This window comes from Equus quagga, chromosome 2 (assembly GCF_021613505.1).
Source record: "Equus quagga isolate Etosha38 chromosome 2, UCLA_HA_Equagga_1.0, whole genome shotgun sequence".
Lineage (NCBI taxonomy): Eukaryota > Metazoa > Chordata > Mammalia > Perissodactyla > Equidae > Equus > Equus quagga.
The window spans coordinates 12137178-12161563 of NC_060268.1; the positions used below are offsets into that span (position 1 = coordinate 12137178).

Here is a 24386-nt window from a genome sequence, read left to right on the forward strand (position 1 = left end):
ATTTTAGTTGGAATTTGCTCATTAAACACCCACAGCTCTAATGCAAATTATGATGGAATGAATAAAGCAAATACGCATGCTTCTTTCTTTTTATTAAATGTAAAATCTACTGTTAATTGCATCTCGTATGTCATACAAACTTTTCTCCTTAACTATTAAATAGAAGCTTTAACAAAAGTCATTAGAGATTCTCTTTCTTTGACTTGAATAAATTTAAATATTTGTTCAGTAAAGGTTCACAGCAGTTAAATTACATTAACAAATATTATTAGCTACTATGTAAGCCAACCAAGTAAAATACTTATATGGTAGGTAAAACAAATCATTGGGTGTTTACAATAATATTTGGATATCTCCATTTTTAAACATGGTTATCAAATATCCTATAATTCCTAGTCAAATGAGAAAGATTCAGAGAGGATCACGTCCCTCCCCAAATACTCAAATTTGTTTAGTAAGCTAATTGTTTTCTAATATGGGCAAGAGTAAATATGAAGAAGCTGAACCATACTAAGTATGAGTTTATTGAGTCAAGACAGAGTACATATTTTCTTAGTAGAACCCAAGTCTATTGACAAACCCACATTCTACACTTCTCAAACCACTTTTAAAATACAGTAGAAGTGAGACAGTATATTGGAAAACATTCTAGTTTAAACACTGGATCATGAGTCTCTAAATAATATAATTTGGAGGATAGACATTTCCCAGGAAAAATAATCCATGTGTTAACATCCTCAAGGTAGTTATGTAAACAGAAAAGGCTGAAGAGAGGGAAGAAGAAATCATTAAGATATGAATTTGAAATATATAATCACTGACTACAATTCACGTTCCAGAATTCTAAGCAACAAGTATAACATAGATAATAGTTTCCTAAGACAAGTCTTTACTATATATGAAAGAATTTCAGATTGTCTGAATATCTACTATTATTGCTTTATTTGATGTTAAAGAGATTCCTTGCAAATATGAAAATGTTTTATGAGACCACCACATATCCATTCCAGAACTATAAACATTATGTCACCTTTTAATTTCCTTAAAAATTTTAATTTCTCTTTCCTTGCATAAATTGGTTATTGAAAATTTAAACATAGGTGGTATGCGCCCTACATCAGTAGAAAATCAACCAACCTGCTCCAAGGAGTTTGATGCTTCTATTTTTGGCATCAACTTATTACTTCAGAACTTCTTTTACAGATCAGACTATTATGTTTTTTCTAAAAGCAGATTTGAATATTCAACATTTTATATGATTATTTTGTAAAAAAATTTTTCTGATTAAAAATACAAGCTCAATGCAAAACATGGAGACAGAAACATTTTACATAGTTTTGTAACTTTCTGTGGTATATTTCAAATAAACAGACTATGTTCCTATATTCTTTCGTATTCTTCAAAATTATAAAATAGTGCATGGAATTTTATCATTTGGCTATGCCATATTTGATTGAACTAAGATGCTCCTAATATTAGATTTTACAATTATTCACTATATAAACAACACTGTAATGAACATCTTTGTACGCAGACGTTTATGTATATACATAACTAATTACTTAGGAAAACTCCTGGAAGTATGATTACTGCATTAAACGTCAGTTTTTTAAGCTCTTAATACACGTTTTAAAATTTTCCTCTGTAAAGGTGCTATAAATTCATACTTACCAACAGAATAGAAATTGCTAAAAATTAGAAAATCATATAAAATAGCAAGCTTAAGTAGCAAAACCTTAAAACAAAAACGTTTTTTGCAAAACTCAATTATTCTATACACGTATTTAATACAGATAACTCTGACTATATAAGAACACTTTCTAAAAATATGCTATTTACATTTAATATATCTGATATTAGAGCTACAATTTTTAATGTGAGATACATTTATCCCTGAAGTATTAAAATCAATACCAATTATTTTATGCACTTTTCTTTGTGAGGAAGATTGACCCTGAGCTAACAGCTGTGCCCGTCTTCCTCTATTTTTATATGAGATGCCACCACAGCATCACTTGGTGAGCAATACACAGGTCTGCATCAGGGATTCGAATCTGTAAACCCTGGGCCTTCAAAGCCAAGCATGTGAACCCAACTACCACGCCACTGGGCCAGCCCCTTATTCTATGCAATTTTGAAAACCCATTTTAAGAAGCATTTAACTTATTTTCTGCACAGCTAACGACCTTAAATTTTAATAAATACCAATATGAAAATTTTGTGAAATATAACTGCTACCTAAACTTTTTCCAAGATAATTTCCTTTTTAGAGTTAAACATGTGGAAAAAGTCAATCATTTTCTAAAAAGTTTTCTGTTATTTTTATGTTTTAAATACCCTAATTACATGATATGCTCTCAAATGCCTGATCATGCTAAATTCCACAGTATGCCATACCTAATAAAATATTTCCAATTGTTGGTTACTACAATGCATAACGGTTTCTCTGTTTACGCAATGTTTATTTTGTTTTTTCCAGAAAAATACAAAGTTTTCTAGGAGAGAGCTTACAAAATTGGCCATAGTCTACCCTCAAGCATTATTTGACCCGGCAGTTGTCATAGTTAATCCTGATCCAAACCCATGGGATTCTGCAGTCAAAGATAATAATATAAGCAACATTCTACCTATCAATATTTCTAACTGCTGTATTTCCCAGAGACGGGGCTTTCTGTTTTTATCTGAAATGACTGGTCATATTCTTAAAATCTCTTTTCCTTCCAAAGTAAAATACATAGATAGATAGGTATATAGATAACGCCCAATTATAATTTAATACTGTTAAGGCATTTAAGTGTTAGATTAAAGGCTATTATATTTTATTAGTGTTCATTATATATACAGAAAGATGGAATTCCAACGTGTATTATTTCTTAAAAGTAAATATTATGTCATTTTCTATTCTTCTGATACATAGAACTCACTCACTCTTGTTCTTAATCATTAGATGGTCGACACCATCTGAGATACGATCTATGGTAACAAATAATATTTTATAAGAGAACATTGTAAATATTTTCCATTACACAACAAGTCTTCTTTTCTCATGTTAATTAGTTTGGATGTCTTAATATATTTGCTCTAATGGTAGATCACATATCTCTACTTTCCATATTTACATATTAACCTGAAGGGAAACAGGTTGTAAGCTTCAGGGATTCTATGTCCAGATGCTTTGGACAATCACAATCGAACTCCTCTCCCCTCTACCAAAACAAATTAACATTCTCTGTAATAAGAAGAGCTTGACAGTATTTTTTTATTTACAAAATAGTCTAAATTAGAGTGAACAGAAAAGAATCTATGTTTAAAGAGAAAAAGCAGATAAAATGCTCACAGAATCAGTACGGTAAGCTAAGCAAATTACGTAACCACTGAATTATATGTAAACTCAGATAGACAGACAGATAGACAGACAGACAGACAGATTTATAAACACGAGACTTAAGACACTAAGGAGTTCTTTTGGCTACAACCCAATATTGGCCTTATTTCAGTTTAATTGGAAGAGGATCTCAAATTCATCTTCTCCATGAGACATCAGGAACCTGGATTTCTCTTTGTACCAAAGGTTAATAAGAAATGTGTCTGCAAAAGTCAAACAGCATTAAATACCAAAAACTGATTATTATTCTACAGGAGTTGTTCTGTCATTCATAATCTCTCCATGCTCCAACCTTCCACAGCTAATCTTTAATGGATGACATGTAAGAAGGAAAAATAACTAACATAGAAAGCAGAGACTCTAAACTGAGCGTTTAAGAAATAGAAAAATAAGGCTTTTAAAGAAATATAAATATTTTAAATATCACAAAAATAACATTAAAAAACTATTTAAATAAAGACTCTTTTCTGCAAAATTTAAACATTATCTGTACACTGCAAATGTAACAGACTAATAAAATAGGAGACTACACTAGACAACGCCCACTGAGACTGTTTAGGAAGAATGAAAGGTTTAACCGAACAAGTTATTTTTAAAAGTTATAACCACATCACTCACCTAAGAGTAAATTAATGGATGTAAATCAGGCTGTACAATACTATTTCTCACTGCCAAATTCAATTTAAGTGAAACAAATCATCAGGCGTTTGTGGTTTAATCATTTTCTTTAGATGAGAAGAGATACTTACCCAGAAGACAAAGAGAGTCAACATTTCTGCTGTCCTTCTCTAAAGTATCCCCTCATATTTGAAGGTCATATGTGCCAATAATTTTCAAATAATATTATACACATGTATAATTTAATGAGTTAAAACACAGTAAAAAGTCCTAAACAGTTACTATGAGATAAATTTTTTCCACTGTTAACACATACGTGATAAGCTGGTCATTTCAGCTTTTCCTAAATAAATAAGACCTAGTTAACATATATTTTTCCTTTCTTTCCTCTTTTGTAGAGACTAAAAAAATAATTTTCATATTTTCAAACTTTCTAAATAAGGTTAAATCTGAAAATCAAGGAAAACTAAGAACTGTGGGGATAAAATGAAATAATAAAAATACAAACTAGTTCTAAAAAAGAAATACATACCAATTCTTTGTGAAACAAAACTATATATAAATAGTGATGGGATAGTTATTTACATTAGGTACACTTTGAATATGCCTACTATTAGATCAAGAAGTCTTGAGAAAACAAGATGGTGGCATCACTCATCTTATCATCATAACTACCACTGACTGAATGTCTTCTATGGGTTAAGCACTTCATAAACATTATCTCACTTACACGTCACAAAAACCTATAAAGTAGGTTTTAAGAAAAGCTTAGTGAGGCTGTCAATTACACATGATAAGTGATAAAAAGATTAGAACAAAGGTCTGAATCCAAAGTCTGAGCATTTAACCACCACCTACTACAATGGTGTCTTATGAATGAGAAGTGACTGCAGATGAAACGTTTCAAATCCCAATTTCTGTCTTATTTGCTGATGTATATTCAGTGTCTAACAGTGTCTAGTACATAATGGCCCTTCAATAAATATTTCTTGCTTGAGTTTTAAAGATGTTAGCACAGTTCCTATAAAGTGCCTAATAAAAACAGAACCAATGGTGATGATGGTGACAGTGATGTCAAAAAAGGAGGGGAAGGGAAAAGGGTCAACCATTGGAGATTTTATCATGATACAGGACACAGCTGAGTTCCAAATTCATGAGATCACGCCAAAATGACATGTTTTACATTTACATTATGTAAAAACCAACAGAGAAGCAAAGGAAACAGGCTTGAAGCTATTATGACAGTCTACATGAAGGTTTATCACACGTATACATTAGATTAAAGCCCAAATCCTTTGTATCCCATTTCTTTTATTTCAGATTCACATTTAAGTAAAAGGTATTAGTGCTAATAAATATATATATGTCAACAGTAATTTTCCTCATCATCCAATACTTTGTTTCCAAACTTTTTCTTTCACTTTTCTGTTTATTTTCCTTTTAAAAATCTATTAACACTGAGCCACTAACTTTAATTAAAAGCTAAACAGAACAAAAATCTTTTCGTGACTTCTGACATTATCAAAGGTTTAAGAATTTCATAAAGATAAAAATAATCAAATATTAATAGCAGCTACAACTTACTGAGTACCAGTTATATACTAGGTGCTTTTATACCTTATCTCTGATCCCTACAATAATCTGGTAAATTAGTTAATATTCACATCTTACATGGGAGAAAGTAAACATGGAAAGGCTAATCAGTAACTTGCCAAAGGCAGAGTCGTAGGAAGCGTCACAGCTGCAGTCTGAACTGGGGTCAGTCTGATTCTAAGGAGTCTAGTCTTCCCGTTGCTTCAACCAGCCTCAGAGAGAACTGGGCACCTTTTGTTTCATGTGGTTTTCACAAAACCAGACTCTTATTCTTATAAATTACACAATCAGCTGGGAAGACAAGATGGACTAATATATACATAAGTTACATAATCCACATAAGACATAAAAATAAATAAGGTAGAAATCTGAAAGATAAGAACAATAGCATGGGTAAAATGGCAAGATTTGATCACAGCCGGCTCATGAATTTCATAAAACTTCAGTTTATGTGGTTTTTATATGTCAAACCTATCATAGGAAATTATTTTAAGATGAGAGAGCAAGTAACTTTTTAAAAAAAAATCACATCTTTTAAAAGTAACACTTCACTTTTTCTAATACTAAATTTAATCCATGTTCATTGCAAAAAACTTGAAAAGGGAGAAACTTTTCATTGAAACATTAACACATCTATTAATAATACTAACAAAATTTGCCTCTCTTTTTATATAATATACATGTATATATACTGTTTTTTTAACAAAATTATTTCATAAATACAGTTTTCCCCCTATTTCTTTCACTTAACATTGAGTCATGAAGATGTTCTCATTATCAAATATTCTTCAGAAATAGTTTTTAATTATTGCATGTCTCACAGCATAAATGTACCTTAAGTTATTTAACTATTCTCTTATTGCTTGACTGATTGTAATTCTCTCGCTATCATAACTAACACCAATAGGAATATCCTTATATATAAATCCTTATATTTTATATACTCAAAGGAAATGGTTCCTATTTCCTTAGTGTATCTCATATTTTAATGAAAATTTTATTTGAAAATCTATAGACATATATTTTTGTATCCTATTTGCAATTTCCAATGTTTAGTTCAGATGTTTTTGCACGTATTTCTTTAACAGTGGAATATTTTGACTTTTTAAACATTTATATTCTGCTTAAGCCCACCATAATACTTAAATATGTGTGCATATTTATAATATACTTTACCAAATACATTTTATTTTGAACATAAAAATGAGCAGTGATAGAAACAAACATCCATGATTATGGGGATTATTTGTACTTGCATATGACAATAAATACAACATTTATCACATGTAATCATAGTCCTATAAGGTTCCTTTTTCTATTAAGGTACAAACACAGTTGTTTAGTTACTGTGTTTTGCTTTTTGACTGCACTTCCGACTGATCAAGCAGAAGATAAGCTCACTTAAGACTGCAGGTACAAGGAGAAAAGACGAGCAAGTTCAAGAGTCTATCAAGGGTCAGTGGATGAATTTCTTGCAGTTTTAAGCCAATAGATTTCTTAAGCAATTCAGTTTTTTTATTTTCATGTTACAATAATAATAATTCTAATTTTAAACCATCTTAAATCTTTTTTTAATAAGACAAAACTGAAACATCAAAAAGTAAAGATTCATTTTGAAAATTTATACTTTAAAAAAAACCATACAGGATTTTCATTTTGTGTCATTTTTGTAACTAAGTTGATTGGACATATCTCTTTCAACTAGATTGCTCTGTTTCAGAGGAACTACATGGCACTGTTATTTTCATCAATTTAGGAAGCTATAAAACCATACTAAACATCTCAGCACTTAATATTTACTAAAAATGACATTTTGTCATTAATGAGAAATATTTGATTAACAAGAATCATAAAGCAATCAAATTCTTCCCACTTCATGCATTCATGATTCATACTGTTTGGTCAAAGGGAACCCCTAAATATATACCAATAAATAAATATTTGAAGTATATGATTACTAAATTATACAAAAGTTTAAAGGGTAAATAAGATTGCACAATGAGTTTTCTCCTCCAGGAGATAATGAGCTATGTAGACATGTTAATTCATGATTTTCAATAAGTCACAATGACCTAAATCTTATTAAATTACTTCTGTAAGACACATGCAAAGTTAAATTATAATACAAACATCTTTAAACAAATGTACTTTGTGTAATACCATCCTAGCAATCAGTACACGTATTTGACTATAAAAAGCCAAGAAACTTCCGAGTTGTTCTAAATTTATATTTGAATTACTCATTTTTAACATACTGTTAATTTTCCTTAAATTATATTACTCTCATATTTCCCCATTAAAAAAGAAACAGAAAAAAATCACAGTAGTTTAACATTAACAGAAAAGCAACCATCTGGTATTCAGCTGGAGCATTTATTTATGGTCATTTTGGTTATATTCCCACAGTGATGTTTAGTTCTACTTTGCACAGTAGCATTTTGATGACACGCTATATCTGCTAATCATGTTTCTGACATAAAATACCAGAACTCTTTCAAATATGCAACCAAGTTAAGTGGCTTATAAAGTATGATATCAAACTGCAAACTAATCACAAAATACATTTCTTAAATCCATTCCAATTGATATACAATGTCAAAATAAGTGATCTCTAAAATGCGTCTGAATGCTAATTTCTATTATTCTGTCAAATTTCTCTTTAACACACTAAACACTGTGAGGAAGAGAGTCACAGTGACATATATATATATACATGTATCACAGACTACTGAGAATCATCTGATCATATCTGTAACATATCACAGATATATTTAAAAATTTTCTTCTTGCAAAGACCTGTGAATAAAGTCTAACGCCAAAACCTATTTAAGGCAGACATTCATAATCTTAAACTTTGGCAATCTTTCTAACTTTAACCTTCTCAGAGAAAACATTATCTCCACCATCATCCACGTCATGAGATGAAAATTTATTAACAGCACCAAACAGATCTTTTAATCAAATGTAGGTTTCCATTGGCAATGAATGTATGACTATCTTCATACAAAGGAGAAGTATTTCCTCTCACGAGCTAAAACAATGAGTGGTATTTGAACTGCTGGTTGAAAGGTAGAGGCACTGGTAATCATTATTTCCCCTTGTTTGTTCAGGCCCTTCCAACAAAACAAACAACCTTTTTGTGATTGGATTGACATGGTGTTAACAATGCATTTAATGCCCAAATCAGTATGAATACAGGTAAAGCTCTCACTAATACCAGTACCAGGATGTTAAAGCCACCTATTTTCTAAGCAGCCAAAAAAAAAAAAAAAAAAAAAGCCAGAGCTTCCCCTCCTTTGGCAAATAAGCTAATGCGACTATCACCAAGCCACATCATATACTAACTTCGCTATGGTTCCTAATGCCACATAATAACACTCATCTACTATACCTGCTGTCTTTTCGGCAATCTGAGCTTCTGTTGCTTTCTCTTGAAGTTCCAGCTTGAGCTTTAGTTTTCTCTGTTCTTTATCTTCTTTAGTCAGTTTTTCTTGAAGCTAAAACACATTGAAAAAAACAGATTCTTATCTGACAAATTTCTTGCTTTCTAAACCCTTATATAATATTACATTTAATAACTCTAGGGAAAAAAAGAATATTTAAGGTTTGAAGATATTTTACAAAGTAATAATTACCAGTAATAATATAGAAATTATAAAAACATTTTAATTTATGTGTGTACTGGCAAATGAAATTAAAGATGGAATATTATTAATAAAAATAACTACTGCAGAAAACAATCTGATCTATTCTTTTGTCTTAAAGCAAAAGACTTGGAAGGAACTATCATAATAAAATAATGGACAGTACACCTTTATAGCTTCTGTTAGTAATTCCAATATTTTGAAACAAAATTAATTAAGATACTTACCTTAATATCCGATACAAATCTCTCTTTGAGAATGCTATTCTATCATGCTGTATTTAAATTGGCACTGGCACCTGGTTCATAATTGGCATGTAATAAATAACTGCTAAATGAAAGTACAGAAAATATCTCATGCTCTCATATGGATCCCTCCAAATGTTTTTTTTTTTTTTTTAATTTCTACTTCAGCTTTTGTCATTTGTGTTGTTCTCCATCAGACATGATGAACATTCCTAACATCACACTTCATTTTGATTAGGTCAAACAACAAGAATATTAAAATCAGAAAGTACGTAGAGGTTGAAAAAAAAGAAGGCATAGAAAATAAACATTATTTAGTAACATTATTTAATGTTCAAAGGAATGTAACTAGAAAAAGAGTCAGAAAAGTTAAAACATGACATGACAAACTGGATTAGACAAAATGCAGCAGTACAAGATAACACCAGCTAAATTATGACATTGCCTAGCTATTTTAATGTTTAATTACATATGTTATTGAGGTAAAATACAGGGAACAGATACTAATAAAAAAGAAAAAACATTAAGAAAGTAACATGAAACCAGTGCATTCTATTTCTCATTCTCCATAATACTGAAGTAAAGTTTTACTATAGTAAAACTTGAATGAATCTCTTTTAGGTACCTACGCAAGGAACCACAAATTTATGAAAGAGGAAGTGGTATCGCAGGGCAGCAAGGCAGGAAACCAAAGAAATTGCTTTTCATAGTCAATCTTGCAACTCAATCATACCCTGATGGCATGGCATGGCAACAACATAAAGCTACTGTTAAAGGATTAAAGTACACAATAAAACTGAATCACGATGGACGACAAGGCAAACTTAGAAGGTCAACAGCTAAAAGCACTGTACAATTACCAGACTTTCTATATTGTACCTTTTTATTGCTTGCTCTGAGAATGTCCAATTCTTTTAGAAGAAATGCTATTGTCTTCTCTTTGTTTAAGTCTGAAGTAACTTGACAAGGAATCATATGTTCATAATGCAAGTCATTACTTCTATGTTCCATAATGCTGTAACAAAGAAAGCTATTAAACAATATACGCATACGATTTCTACTATACAGGATCTATAAATTCTACAGTTCAAATGGGGGAAACAAATCTAATTTTAACAATAAATATGTAAAGTTACTTAATTTTAAATTTCTCATTATGTACCGTTAAGAAAATACTATGGATGAAAAATTAAACATCAATTTTACAGAGGTGCTAATCTATCAACTGAGAGCTAAATCTATGGAAAGCATTTAGTAACGTCTATAGAGACTCATGGTTCAGTATACTTGAAGAATTCAGGTTTATGGGGCTGTAAATATTAACACAATTTGCACTTTTGGTCAGGATTCTAGATACATTTCTCACTTTTCTGAAAAGAGGAACAATAAACTTTTTTTTTTCAATTTGGTTGACAGATACCATATTTTCATTACTAAATTCAAAACATTAAAAATGAAAACCTATTTCTGTAACATTTAAGGATAAGGAAAAAATGTTTTTGACATTCTGTATGCTATTTGAGAACAGTATCAACTTGTTAGCACGTAGTATAAAGGAAGAGAAGAGAAAAGAGACGGCTTTAGCCCAATCTCTACTACTGATTTTTCCCATGTGGTTATAAACGTTTATCACCGCTTCACTCATCCCTATTCCCCATCCCCCAAATGTACTCCAATCTGCACTTTCGTAAGAACATAACTGATTGCTAAGAGGTAGGAACATATTCATATATCTAGTGAATAATTTTTAAGTAAATAAAAACAGCTGTTTCTATGCAAAACTGTTAAAATAATATTCTATAAAATACGATTTTGTCTAGACAAAATATATTAGTCATTGACATTTTTTTAATTTAGCAGTACTTTCATTGTACATGATTAATTGTCAAAGTACCTTAATCTCACAGGTAAAAGTCACAAGTGTCACAAATTCAAAGCCCTTCAGGGATGGGGAGGGAAGGCGGATGGGACAGGCCGCAGAAGGCAAATGGGAGAGTACAAGGCCCTTCTAAAAGCATTCAAACTCAGTGAAATGAAAAATAGTGCCAACCCAAACCGAAACATATCTTTTGGCTTATTTTGTCCTAGAGCTGCCAGTTTTTGGCTCTGATGTATAATATCCCATTTACATCATCTCAACAGCTATTTCCACATCCCTAACGAAAGGTCACAGAAAATAATATCCAACAAAAAGGAATAGAAAAACCTCATAGCCTTCATTCAAAGCACCTGGTGCTTTTTCACTTAGCATTCTAGATACACTGTATCAACGTAACAGAAACAGTAGAAAACTCTGGTAGATTCTCCAAATTCTAGTAAGTTAATGATATGTCAAATTTAGCCCAACCCAAAAAGAAGGGAGGGAGGACAGACGGAGGGAGGGAGAGTTCTCCCAATTCCTGCTTTCTAAGCCCAAGGCTGCCAGCACTCACTTGGGTTTTTCAGTAGTGCAGTAAGCTGTCTCATCGCCCGGACAAGGGCTGGTGGCCTGAAAATGCCTGGGTCTCTGCTCTGGCAGTTCTGTGTCCTCACGTGTAGCTTCATTAACTAATTCATTGGATTTCTGATCCATGCGTCCCTCAGAATTCACAGTCAGCTGCCCATCTGGCTGTGGACTTTTATTTCTCCCTGTAGCCTCTTGTTCAAGATAACTATGGGCTGTATCTGTATTTAAAACAAACAAAAAAAACCCACATGGTATATGAAACACCATAGCCAAATCCATCAAATTAATGTTTCTGTGTAAATAAGTGTTAGAGCTGTAAACATGCACTTACCAGTCTTACTCCTTTTGTAGTTTGATAAGCATGTGGTTTTGTAATTACTATTTCCATTCCCACAGTCAGTGGGCATTTCGGACAGTGGTTTACAACCTTGGCTGTATGTTCGTTGAGGAGTTCCTAAAAAATCCTCAACGCCAGGCCATACCTTATACAAATTAAAGTGAAATCTCTGGGAGTGAGCAGATGATTCCAGCATACAATCAAGGCTGGGAACCATTGACTTAGAGATATTATTTTCAACATTTCTTGATTCCGACTCCTAGTAACCCTGTGGACAGCAGAGTGGAACCCTGCCCGGTCTTTGCGCCATACTCTCACCTTCCAGCATTCTACCACACAATGCTCTGCTGCTATTCACAGGGTTTTCCTGGCCAATTTTTCTGAAGTGGGTGGCCAGGTCCTTCTTCCTAGTCTGTGTTAGTCTAGAAGCTCTGCTGAAACCTGTCCACCATTGATGCCCCTGCTGGTATTTGAAATACCGGCGGCAGAGCTTTCAGCATCACAGCAACACGCAGCCGTCACAGAATGACAACCCATAGATGGGTGGTGTGGGTCCCTGACCTGGAAATGGACCTGGGCCATAGTGATGACACCGCCAAATATTAACCACTAGACCACCAGGATGTTTTCTAGATTTCAAAAAACAGGAAATAGTAAGTTGATTATAGCGAAGTGATAATGTACATACCACTCTGGCATCAAAGTGCCTGAGCTGGAATTCCAGCTTTACCAAGTTCATAACTTTGGGCAAGTTACTTTACCCATGCATGCCTCAGTTTCTTGTTTGTAAAATGGGAACATAAGAGCACTGACTTGAATTGTTGCAAGGATTAATTGAATTAATGAATGCAAAGTACATGGCCTTGTGTCTGGCACATCAACAAATGTTAGCTATTATTTTTGTAATCATCATCAATATTAAAATGGATACAATATAAGGAGAATTATTTTTAACTTCTATTTTATCAGATATGTATTATACAACAGAAAGTCTATTTTGTAGTGCTTGGCTATCTCATAAAAGTTATTTTAAGCTGTAACTAGTAAACAATAGTTGTTTCAGGGGCCGGCCCGGGAGCCGAGTAGTTAAGTTCATGCACTCCGCTGCGGCAGCCCAGGGCTTTGCCAGTTCGGATCCTGGGTGCGGACCTGGCACTGCTCATCAGGCTATGTTGAGGCTGTGTCCCACATGCCACACCTAGAAGGACCCACAACTAGGTACTGGGTGGATTTCGGGAGAAAATGCAAAAAAAAAAAAAAAACATTGGCAACAGTTGTTACCTCAGGTGCCAATCTTCAAATAGTTATCTCAAAGAAACAGTGTATATTTGATGTTATAAGTAAAAGTTCTGGGAGAAAATGACACACACACATATGCACAAAATGAACTCTTTCACTGGTAAATCAGATCAACAGGCACAATACTGATTGTAACTAGTACTTTATTATTTCCAGCAGAAATAATCCTTGCACTTTAAAAAGCAGGTGTATCTCATCTGCTTGTTGACGATGCTTCTCCAACCTGGCAAACTGAAAATCCTTTTAAGTCAGAAGAGAGTAGTTTTAGAATAAAAACAAAATAGGGCACTTATAAATAAGGTACCTCTCATAAAGTATTCATTCTTTAAGGAGAAATTCTTTGCATGTACATATATTGAAATTAGGTATAGCCAGTTAGAAACTCCAAGTTCTGGACATTACCTTATTGGTGGCTGAAAGTTAGATCAGAAACCATTGGTTTTGGTAAATTACTCTGGATTTCACTTTGTTTGAAGGAACAAATTGGGAGAACATGCTATTATAATTACATACTATGACATATCTACAAAATTCCAACATTACATTCTGTTTTGATTTAAACTGTAACAATTTTAAGTATCTGAAGATTATTTACTGGTTCTTGATATTTCAAAACACTTACTTGGTTTGCATTAGATGCTCATCCTGCTACTTCTCTAGAATAGACTGGTATTAGTAGAAGGGAACCCCCCAAATCTGAATGAGGGAATGTTATAAATGGACACTAACGAATACTACACTATAGTTAACAGACCATGCTTTCTAACACTAACAGATCACTTTATATGTAATTCAACTGAAAGAAAATTATAAACACTTACTGAAAAAAACATCAAAATAACAAACATTGTCTCCAGGGACATATCAAAAGGGAACTATGAGGGCCTATACTAGTCTCCAGTTTATGAGGCACAAGGATTCTTCAAAAGGTAAAAGGATGAGCCATGAATTGCTGCCCGCTACAGAAAGCCCCAAGTTCCCCATGACAACACCACACCAATTGCTTCAGAATCTTGTCCACTCTTTGACCTGTTTTTGAGACCAAACTTACCAATATCTGCAACTTGTCCCAGGTTTTTACCTCTGTATTTCTGGGTCTAGTTTAGCATCTTTCCCCTTTCCGTTTTTTATCCCTCAACCTCCAAGTGTCTACTTTACCCCATCCCTGATATCTATACTTGCTATGTGCTTACTATATTCATAGCTCTCTTTCTTACTTCGGCTTACCTAATGTCAAATTTCGTGATCCTTGAACTCTTGATAAATCACTGCCTTTTCACCTGGGATTGTGCTATCTTGTCCAAACTCAGAGCAGATGTGGGAGCTCCCCAATAAGAAGACTCTTTCCTGATCCCTCCTGAATCTTAGTAATTATAACCCCTTGTAGTATTATTTAAATAAACTCATCAAGTTCTAACACACTTCTGGATTTTAATTGTAAGTGTTTAATATTTTTGAACAACCTGTACTCTGTAGTTTGGCTCAGATTATTCCCACATCTTTCTAATCTTGCTCTGTAGAAAAAGCTTTTAGACTCCTAACTATAACTATTCATCAGACATTTGGAGCCTGCTCTGCAAATCAGACTATCCGTACTCTTCTATGGAGAATTTAATTTTACTTTAGAGTAAACAAGGCTGATTTATCAAATTTTCCTTCCTGTCTGCCTTCTTTTTTTTGACCAACTATTTTAGCAAATATTGCTCAAATCCTCTGAATGCTCTCAATGCTTTTCTACTCTGCCATAATGCATTATCTTATACCAGAATCCAATTATTTGTATAGAAAGTTTGATCCCCCCAATTAATTTTATTCATTAGTTTAATAATAGTTCATGGAAAAGGTACAGTGTGATACGTCCTGTGATAAGTACTGGGAAAACAAAGACAAGTAAGAAAAAGACTCTCCCTTCAAGGATTCTATAGTACAATAGGAAGGAAAACCAATCTCATAATTTGAATACATCGCTGCATAGTGACATTTCAGTCAATGACGAACCGCATATACAATGGTGGTCCCATAAGATTAGTACCATGTGGCCTAGCTGTGTAGTAGGCTATCCCATGTAGATTTGTGTAAGTGCACTCTATGATGTTTGCACAATGACAAAATCGCCTAACGATGCGTTTCTCAGACTGTATCCCTGTCTTTAAGTGACGCATGACTGTAGAATGTAATAAGGAGTATGCTAGGGCTATAGAGACCAAATACAAAATACGCTAGACATACTGAAGCTCAAGTGGAAGACTCTGAGATTTCACAAAGACATCCACTGCAAAAAGGGACAAATAGGAATACGCAAAGTAATGAACTGCCATAGGGTTTGAGTTAGGTGAAGTAAAGAAAAAACTCACAGACCATAAGAATAAGAAGAAAACAAGAAGAATAGGAATGGGTTCAGAGGAGAAACAATAGCATTAGGAAAAACACAACGATATTTTTTGTATTGAAATGACAAGATGTTACAGTCAGGGAATGAAAATTTCTAAAATGAGTAACATGTAAAGACAAAGTCCAAGATGTGGTTCATCCGAGAATGGGTTGAAGAAAAAGATTAATGGCAAAGGTTCTTGGAGAGGAGGAAATCAAGGAATCAGGTACTGAAAGTGTCAGCTTTGAAGACAATGAAGTCATCCAGAGAACTGCCAAGAAATAAAGAGGAGAAAGGAGAGCCAAATGCAAAAGGCTTCGCTGACCACATACACATGCTACAGAAGACAAAGACAGGTGAGAAAGCTGACCAGAAGTGATGGCAGATCACAGTCATTTCTTTTTACCTTTTTATTATGAAATAATTCGAGTCTTACAAAAAAGGTGTAAAAATAATACAAAGAATTCCTATATGCCCTTCAGCCAGATTCCCCAAATGCTAACCTCTTCCCATACTTGCTTCATTATTCATTCTATTTCTATCTACTTAGCAATCATTTATCTATCCATATCATTTGAGAATTTCAAGCATGATATACTTTGACTTTTCAAGTCAAATTTTAAGATACTCCTCTATCATACTGCAGTTTGCCAAACTTTCTTTACCTTACTCAAAGCCCAACTTAAAGTTCAATTTCTGAGTTAGTACTTTCTCCAACTAAGAGATGATGACAGCACTTAGGGACTCTAACTCAGTCTTCAATTATTTTTTCTAAACTCTCCAGTCCAAGAGAAAGAGCTATATGAAGTGATAATAGCATGAAGCTTTTAAAAGCTTTAGTTGAGCTGTTTATATTGCCCTGTTACTTGAAAAAGAATTGCATATAGAAATATAAACACACAAATCAATAAAATGCAACAAAAATTTATAAGTCTGTATTGCACACTATTCTATTAGAAAGATACATGTTTAAAAGAAAAACATACTTCTGACTCAAACTTTTATCGCTAGGCAGATGAAAGCTTAAAACTAAAACTATTCTGTTGATCCCTCTCTCTCTCATACGGTTTGAAATGGAAACTCTACAACCTTCTTAAGGAATTTGCTTCAGTGTTTAATCACTGTCATTGTCAACAGTTCCATCATCATGAGTAACAGAATTAAGACTATTTTAATTCATTTCTCCATATGGACTTAGAGAATAATTATCAATTTCTTCTTCATAATTTGTAAGTTTATGAAGTCTAACTTTCTTTTCTCAGAGTTAAACAACAGGAAATTTTTTTTTTTTCCTGCTTTATATCCCCAAATCCCCCCGGTACATAGTTGTATATCTTAGTTGCAGGTCCTTCTAGTTGTGGCACAACAGGAAATTTTTTATGATGACTATCAATCCATTTATTTATTTGCTCTTCTGTGGGCACACTGTATTATATGGACATAAGAATTTGGCCACTTTGAAACCAAATATATTTCCCAATTTTTGCTATTAGTATCTAACACTATCCTGCCATATAAACTTACCCTGTGACCATTTGAAAATGATGTTATGGAAGACAACTACTAGGTATTCCTCAAAGGCCACCTACTGCTATTGCTAAAGACAGTTTATTCACCTGGGCAAAATGGGTAGATTCAGGCAAGATTTTCTTTGGAATCTTAGTACTGAATATATGTGCCTAGGCCAGCTGTATTATATGCTTTGAAGACCCTGTGTCTCCTTAGTGACTTTCACATTGTTTCCAATGAGCCATTTTCATGGTCTAATGAATTCTCTCTTTACTTCTGGAAGTATCAGTATTGCCAATTATCTCAATACTAGCTTTGCTATTAAATTCTCAATTCCGTAGTCTAGAAAATTGACACTATTTTACCATTTCCTATCCTAGGAAAGAGAGCTTCAGGATGCCCTTTGAGTTCAATTCTCCAGATAATTATACATTAGCTAATGTATAATATACTTAGTTAAATTGATGCTACCCAAGAAATCATGACTCATAGCCAAAAATAACTGTTATTTCACAACTACTATACAGAAGTGAGGAGGTGGCTAGAATCAAATCGGGATTCTTAGAGGGTGGGAAATTCTGTTCTGTCTGGCTTTGTAAATAGTTTGTGACAACTGGTATCTGTGTAAACGGATTTGATGGTCCCCTGGGGGGTCAATACTGTTTACAGAGCTGTTTCTTCAGAGTGGCTGAGCTAGAATTGTCTCTAGGGATCCCACTGGGGTTACTCAGAATAGCAACATCCCAGCTACCTGAGAGCTCAGGGGCAGAAAAGAGAAAGGGGAATAGAAGTACTATAGGCAAGTACATTAAAATAAATGGATCTCTTGCTCCTTAAGATGCAGGTGCTTCTTAGGGGCATTTGTATCTAAAAGGAACCAGGAAGGAGGCAATTCCTTAATGTGCTCTCTGACACTTGCTAACACAATTGGTCGCGACTTCTTTAAATTCTATCTTTTTTTTTTTGGAAAGGTTATTACTTCTACCATAGCATCTGATTTTATAAATATAAAAAGAACAAAACCTCATGTTTATTGCTTCTTTCTTTTGTATATTGTCTATCACCACATTATATAAGAATATCAAAATGATGTGACGTATTTTTTGCTATTAAAGTGTAAATTTGATTTCACGATGAAATTACTATAGTAGTCCCACATTTTAAACAAAAGATGTTGTCTTTTTTCAGCGGTTAAGGATTTTTCTAAAAGAACATTAGTTTCAACATAATTAGAACAACAATATCAGTTGGTGGCTTCGAATAACTTCCACTATCTCCTTAAGTAAGTAAAATGTGGGGTATCTATCGGTACATGTGTACAAATACTACGTATTTCCTTTACCAAATATTGACGACTATTTGTTTCCCTTTTTGGTGGGACAAAGGGTTCGTTTCCTACATAGATACATAGATGGGCTTCCCCCTGCCCCAAACACAATAGAAAAGACATCAGAAAGTTCTACCATATATCAGATATCATAGTGGTCCCACCTAATGTAAGTGTTCACAAGAGACAAGTTCAGACCTTCCAAGCCGAACCACAGTGCATGGGTTCTGAAGACAGACAGCAAGGTTTGAATTCTGGCTTCACCACACAGCTGTATATGACCTTTAGCAAATTACTTAACCTCTCATCAATAAAAAGTACATAATAATAGCATCTACCTCAAAAGGTTATGAGGATTAAATTATTTAAATTATATGATCTCTTGAAAAAGTGTCAAACACAGGATACACACTCAATAAATGCTAGGTATTGTTATCTGCAAAAATCTGCTTTGCTAAAAGCAAAAGATTTTATTAAAATATAATAAGAATAAAAATAAAATGTAAGAAAAATGCGCTTATTAAAATATCAGAAGACATGGAAATGGAAAATAATCCTCATTCAATGAGAAACATAACTAAGCAAAAAATACTTAAGGTTAAAACTTGCAATTAATACATAATGGTTTAATAAAGTTTATATCAGATTATAAAATTAATCAACTAGAGAAGTAATAAGGACTTCAAAATTTACAAATCCTGACATTAGAAAAAGATCTTGAAAGAAAATTCAATCCCATAGCAAGAAAATTAATAGTTTATTTCTGTAAATTCAATCCCATGGCAGGAAAGTAGATTTAAGTAGCATGTTTCTGTAACACAATTTGAGCGCTCACTTTGTTGGCACATGATATCACAGACAGTCAGGATCATAGCCAGTAGATCACAGGCACTTATCCTTCAGAGATTCTAATTTAAGAGTCACAGAAAATCAGGTAACTTTTGGATCCCTGGCTTAACAAATGCAAACTTGTGACTTGGATACTGTATACTCCCTCAGGGATTTTTAAAATTTCTTTTTGTTTTTTTTTTTTTTGCTTGAACAGCCATAAGAAGAAGAAGAAAAAAAAAAAGAACTATAATTTTCACTTTCATTGGTCTGTACACTCATGGCACGTATTTCAAGTGCTCAAAGTCGCAGGAGGCCAGTGGCTACCATGCTGGAAAGCCTCTGCTTTCTTACAGTCTTATGTAGTTCTAATAAGGTATATTATATCTATCAAGGGGAAATAAAAGATATATGGGGGAGGGGCTGGATGTAGCTATAAGATATTGAGGTAAGGGTTTATAAAGTACAAAATCATGAAACCTGTCAATATCACATAATTTGTTCATTTGGACATGAGGGTTAGAAAATCAAAGTAACTACATCCTTTACATTCCTATACATGGTTGTACATCTAGATAAAAATGTCCAAAAAAAATAGTGAGGTTATCTTTAACTAAGATAATTCAGTGAGTTAGCATATCATGTTTCAAATTATCCATTAGCTAGTCGTGGAAATTACTTCACTGGAAATTTGTTATTTATTATAAAAAAGCTATTTAAAGTTGTGGCACTATACCAAAACTTTTAAAAGCTTTGTTCGTTTCATCAAGTGTGAAACAGTCATGAACACACCAATATTATTGGGGAAAAGGTCACATTTCTGTGTAAGAACTAGGTTATATCATAATGTTTCAGTTTCTAATTTTAACAGCCTTCACCATATGCAGCCCATGGACATGGTAGAATAGTGTAATATCCTTAAGCTTAGGCTGCCTAATTAACTCATGAACATATCACATAAATTAAAGCTTTGTAAAATTTAGTATCACCCTATTTAAACCAATACAAATATTATTTAGGCTGAAACGATTGTGAAAACTATCCTAAAATTTGATTAGCTAAAATAATAGTAATCTTCATTCTTTTTTCCCCCCAGTGATACAAACTATTTGGCTACTTACTATTTATTTCTAACCTTTTCAGCGTTCCTCAATTTTTCTTGTTATAAGACTAATCTATATAAAGTAATTAAAATTACGAATCAACTAGGTAAGTCTTACATTTCTATAACTGCTAGTAAAATAGATTTCAGAATTAAATATTTTCTAAGTATAAATACACATATCGACTGTCCACGAATTCAACAATTTCATCACTCATTCATGGAAGGTAACTTTTCCAAAAACAAGTGTGAAGAGAAAGAACAGATTTTCTTTACATGTGCCTTTCATTTTATGGAACAGCATTTTTACATTTGAAAAACAAAACAGAAGAATCACCAGTCAGATACTAAGTGGAAATCACTGAAATACAATGTTAGTTCTAATGGACGGATGATTGTGTTTGGTCTTTTGAAACTTTGAAGTATAGGTAAGTCTTGATCACACAAATTAATAAATCCTAAAGCTGGAGTTAACAATAACCATTACACCCAAATTCTGCAGCTTAGCCCAGCCAATTTTTCGAAAGGTCAGGTTGTGAACTGGAGAAGATCAGGGAGGCCCACCGCATGGCTTTGTTGCCAGGCATCTCTCGTCTGGATTGTTGCAGGCATTTATTAGTATTCGTCAGCAGACTCAACAGAGCAAACAAGAAATTCAAGCACGAATAATAAAATGAAATGCTGCTATATAACCCTTTGTCATTCAGCAAATATGGGACTTTTTAGCTACATTGTTCCTAAACCTGGGTTACTACTTTAATTTTTCTCCACAGTGCTGACTGAATGAGTATGCATGTGTGTTAAATGCAGAGCTCCCCTAACAACTGCAGGACTGCCATTTAATCTGTTGGTAGATGGACCATTTCCTGTGGGAACCCTAGCTATGATTTCCAGATCCACCAAATAAATCTCAGATTAAGATTCCAAATGAAACCTGCCTTTGGCAGATAAAAAATGTCAAGATGGATATAAACAGTAAAATTATAAATTATCTAGGTGTTGCATGACAAACCAATGCTCAATTTTTTTTGTTGACATGTGCCCAGATATCAAAACTATATGAGACATTCATCAAATGTCACACTTTCATAATATTGCAGGCATCATTAAAACTGTTTGACTAAGGACCTTAAAGTGTTTAAGCAGTAGCTCAAAAGTATATTTGTGCAAAGTAGAAGAATAAATTTACATATCAGCAGCAGCTCATAAGAGATGGGTAAATATTCTGTTTATCTCTCATTGTAATTCAGGTTACTTTAAATACAAGGTTTTAGGAAATCATTATCCTCTATATGGCATCATTACATAACTTTCTATGCAAATAATGTATATTTTATTTAAATTCACTATTTGTTTCTCCGGGAAAAAAACAGAGGCATAAAAGGAAAAGGTAAGGAGTCCCATTTCCTTACTCAATGGTGACTACTATACCAGTGACTTGTTAGTTGCATTGCAGCATCATCAGCTCCTTGTTAAAGTTGGCATTTTTGACTTAAAAAACAAAACAAAAAACATAAAATACCCGAGAGAAAAAAAGCCTGAGAAAAGTAAATTTGTTTCTTTTATAATATGTTCATTTCAAATGACTTGGGGGAGGGGCAGAGAATTTAAAAAAAGAAAAAGGTAATAAAGAACCAATACAGAACATCTTAGAGAGCAAATGGCCTATTAAAAATGCAGAGGAAGTCTCCGTGCTGGTCTCCACTGCGTTCTCAGGACGCTTTTTTAATGAAAATTTTTGTTTTGTCTTTGCTCTTCTTACCTGGACCATTGCAGCCTTGTCCTGGTCTTAAATTCTGCACTGGTTGATTATAAAATATAGGCAATGAAGGTTTCCAAAAGGAAACAATCAGATTTGCTGAACTGAAATCATTACTTTTTTTAACTTTCAACTCTTAAAAGCAATTGAGTAAAAGGCTTCAGTGACTCCAAATTTTGCAACATTTATTTTTTTGATAAAGATTCAAAAACTATCTAATCTACATAAAATAGAAATCTTTCAAACTATAAATTCTTTACACTTATATTAATCTGTGTAAAGGATAGAGAATACTCTATACTCCATATTCCAAATGTTGGAATTTATATACAAGCCTGAATCCTTAAGGACGACATATTTGTTCTGTCTTTCCTATCATCTCTCCTCCAATACACGTTCTTGAGTCAAGAACTAATGCTAAATAAACCATACCTACGTGAATCTGTTAGGGATCTGAATATTAATGTGAAAATTCTGAATAGCAGGGGGAAAATAAGAAAAGAGGATATTAATTAAAGAAGGAAATAAGGGTCCTAGTGCTTAACTTTGATTATATTTCTATGCTAAAAATGCTCAAAAATCAATGAACATTACTATGTTTTAGAGTATATCAAATTATCTTAGGTACAGCCAGTGAAACTGTATTAAAAAGGGGGACTTAATTTTTAACTTAAAAAAATTTAATCAGCAAAAACTAACATATTTAGTGTCTATACAAGAAGTACAATTTTATCAATATGAACTGACACTTTTAACTTTTTACCCACTAGCATACCGATTTTAAGTTACCAAAGAGTTTTGATACGTGACGACTAGAATCACTCAAAAAATAAAAACGAAAGAAAAAATAGTATTTTCTAAAATAATTACTTTTAAGCCTACATCTTGTCAGCACAATTTTACCATTTGGCAAAGGATTATCAATTTTACCCAAAAGCTACAGATTAGAATATTTTTAATTCAATCATTTAGACTATGAAATATCTAAGGCAACCAATTTCAAAATTTTGTGGCCTGATTTGTTCTAAGTTTGCTTTTTCATATTCCTCAAGAAAAAATAAAAACATAAAAGGCAAAATACAAAGAAAAACTTATCTGGAACTTCTCCCTGAAGATAATAAGGTCCTACATGATAGGTTGTTTTGATTAAAGCACACACACTAAAAGTTGGAGTACTTGGTGATTCCCACCCAAATATTTATTCAACTACCAGATTTATTTATAACCAAAAGTAGTGAGTAAATGTAGTAGATGCAGTCACATCAATCCTGCCCTACAAAGAGCCAGTCAATCTGGACCAACTGTGTAAATGGCCATAAATTCAGTCTATAAACCAATGTATATTGATTCTGATCTCCAAAATCAACAAAATGCCAGTGCACGCTCAGGACTTTATAGTAATCATACTAAAGGTAACAAATATAGCCACTATGGAGACCACAACAGTCATCTTAAATGTGATAAAGTAAAATTCTAACTTCTGGGAAATTAAAGATTTACTAATATTATATTAAGATTTGTGTTGTAAATATGTGTTCCAGGATGTGCCCCAGCATGAAAGGGCCATAACCAGAAATGAATGAGCATTTTTATCACAGAGATCAGAATCCTAAGGGTGGAGAATTTAAAACAAAGCAAAAAACTTTTGAAAAATTCAAGTAGCTTTTCTATTTCAAAAAAAGTATAGTCAGATTTTCATGGCCACAAATAAAACTGAAAGATCTTGAATATTCAAAGTAGAGCTGGATTTCCTTAAATCAAAGAAATTGTCACAAGTGGTACAAAGAGAGGATCACACCAATAGTTCAGAAATGGGGGAGAAGGGGTCCTATTAAAAAAAGAAATTTACCTCTTTTCATGTTCTTCTTAGTAATTATCATTTTTATAAAATGAAGGACCAAGGATGTAGTAGGAACTCCAACA

The 24386-nt window shown here is 33.1% G+C and overlaps 1 protein-coding gene across 8 annotated transcripts in view; it reads right to left on the reverse strand.

Moving 5' to 3' along the window:
- MIPOL1 (mirror-image polydactyly 1) overlaps positions 1–24386 on the reverse strand; it is a 301403-nt gene that overhangs the window by 214768 nt on the left and 62249 nt on the right. For 7 of the 8 annotated variants that reach the window (XM_046653537.1, XM_046653536.1, XM_046653535.1 and 4 more), the window contains 3 exons: positions 11918–12149; positions 10365–10500; positions 8988–9093 (listed from right to left, as the gene is read on the reverse strand). In XM_046653537.1, the coding sequence (XP_046509493.1) occupies positions 8988–9093; positions 10365–10500; positions 11918–12149 (474 nt within the window). The remainder of the gene's footprint in view (positions 1–8987; positions 9094–10364; positions 10501–11917; positions 12150–24386) is intronic. The other variant, XM_046653538.1, reaches the window with a different exon arrangement.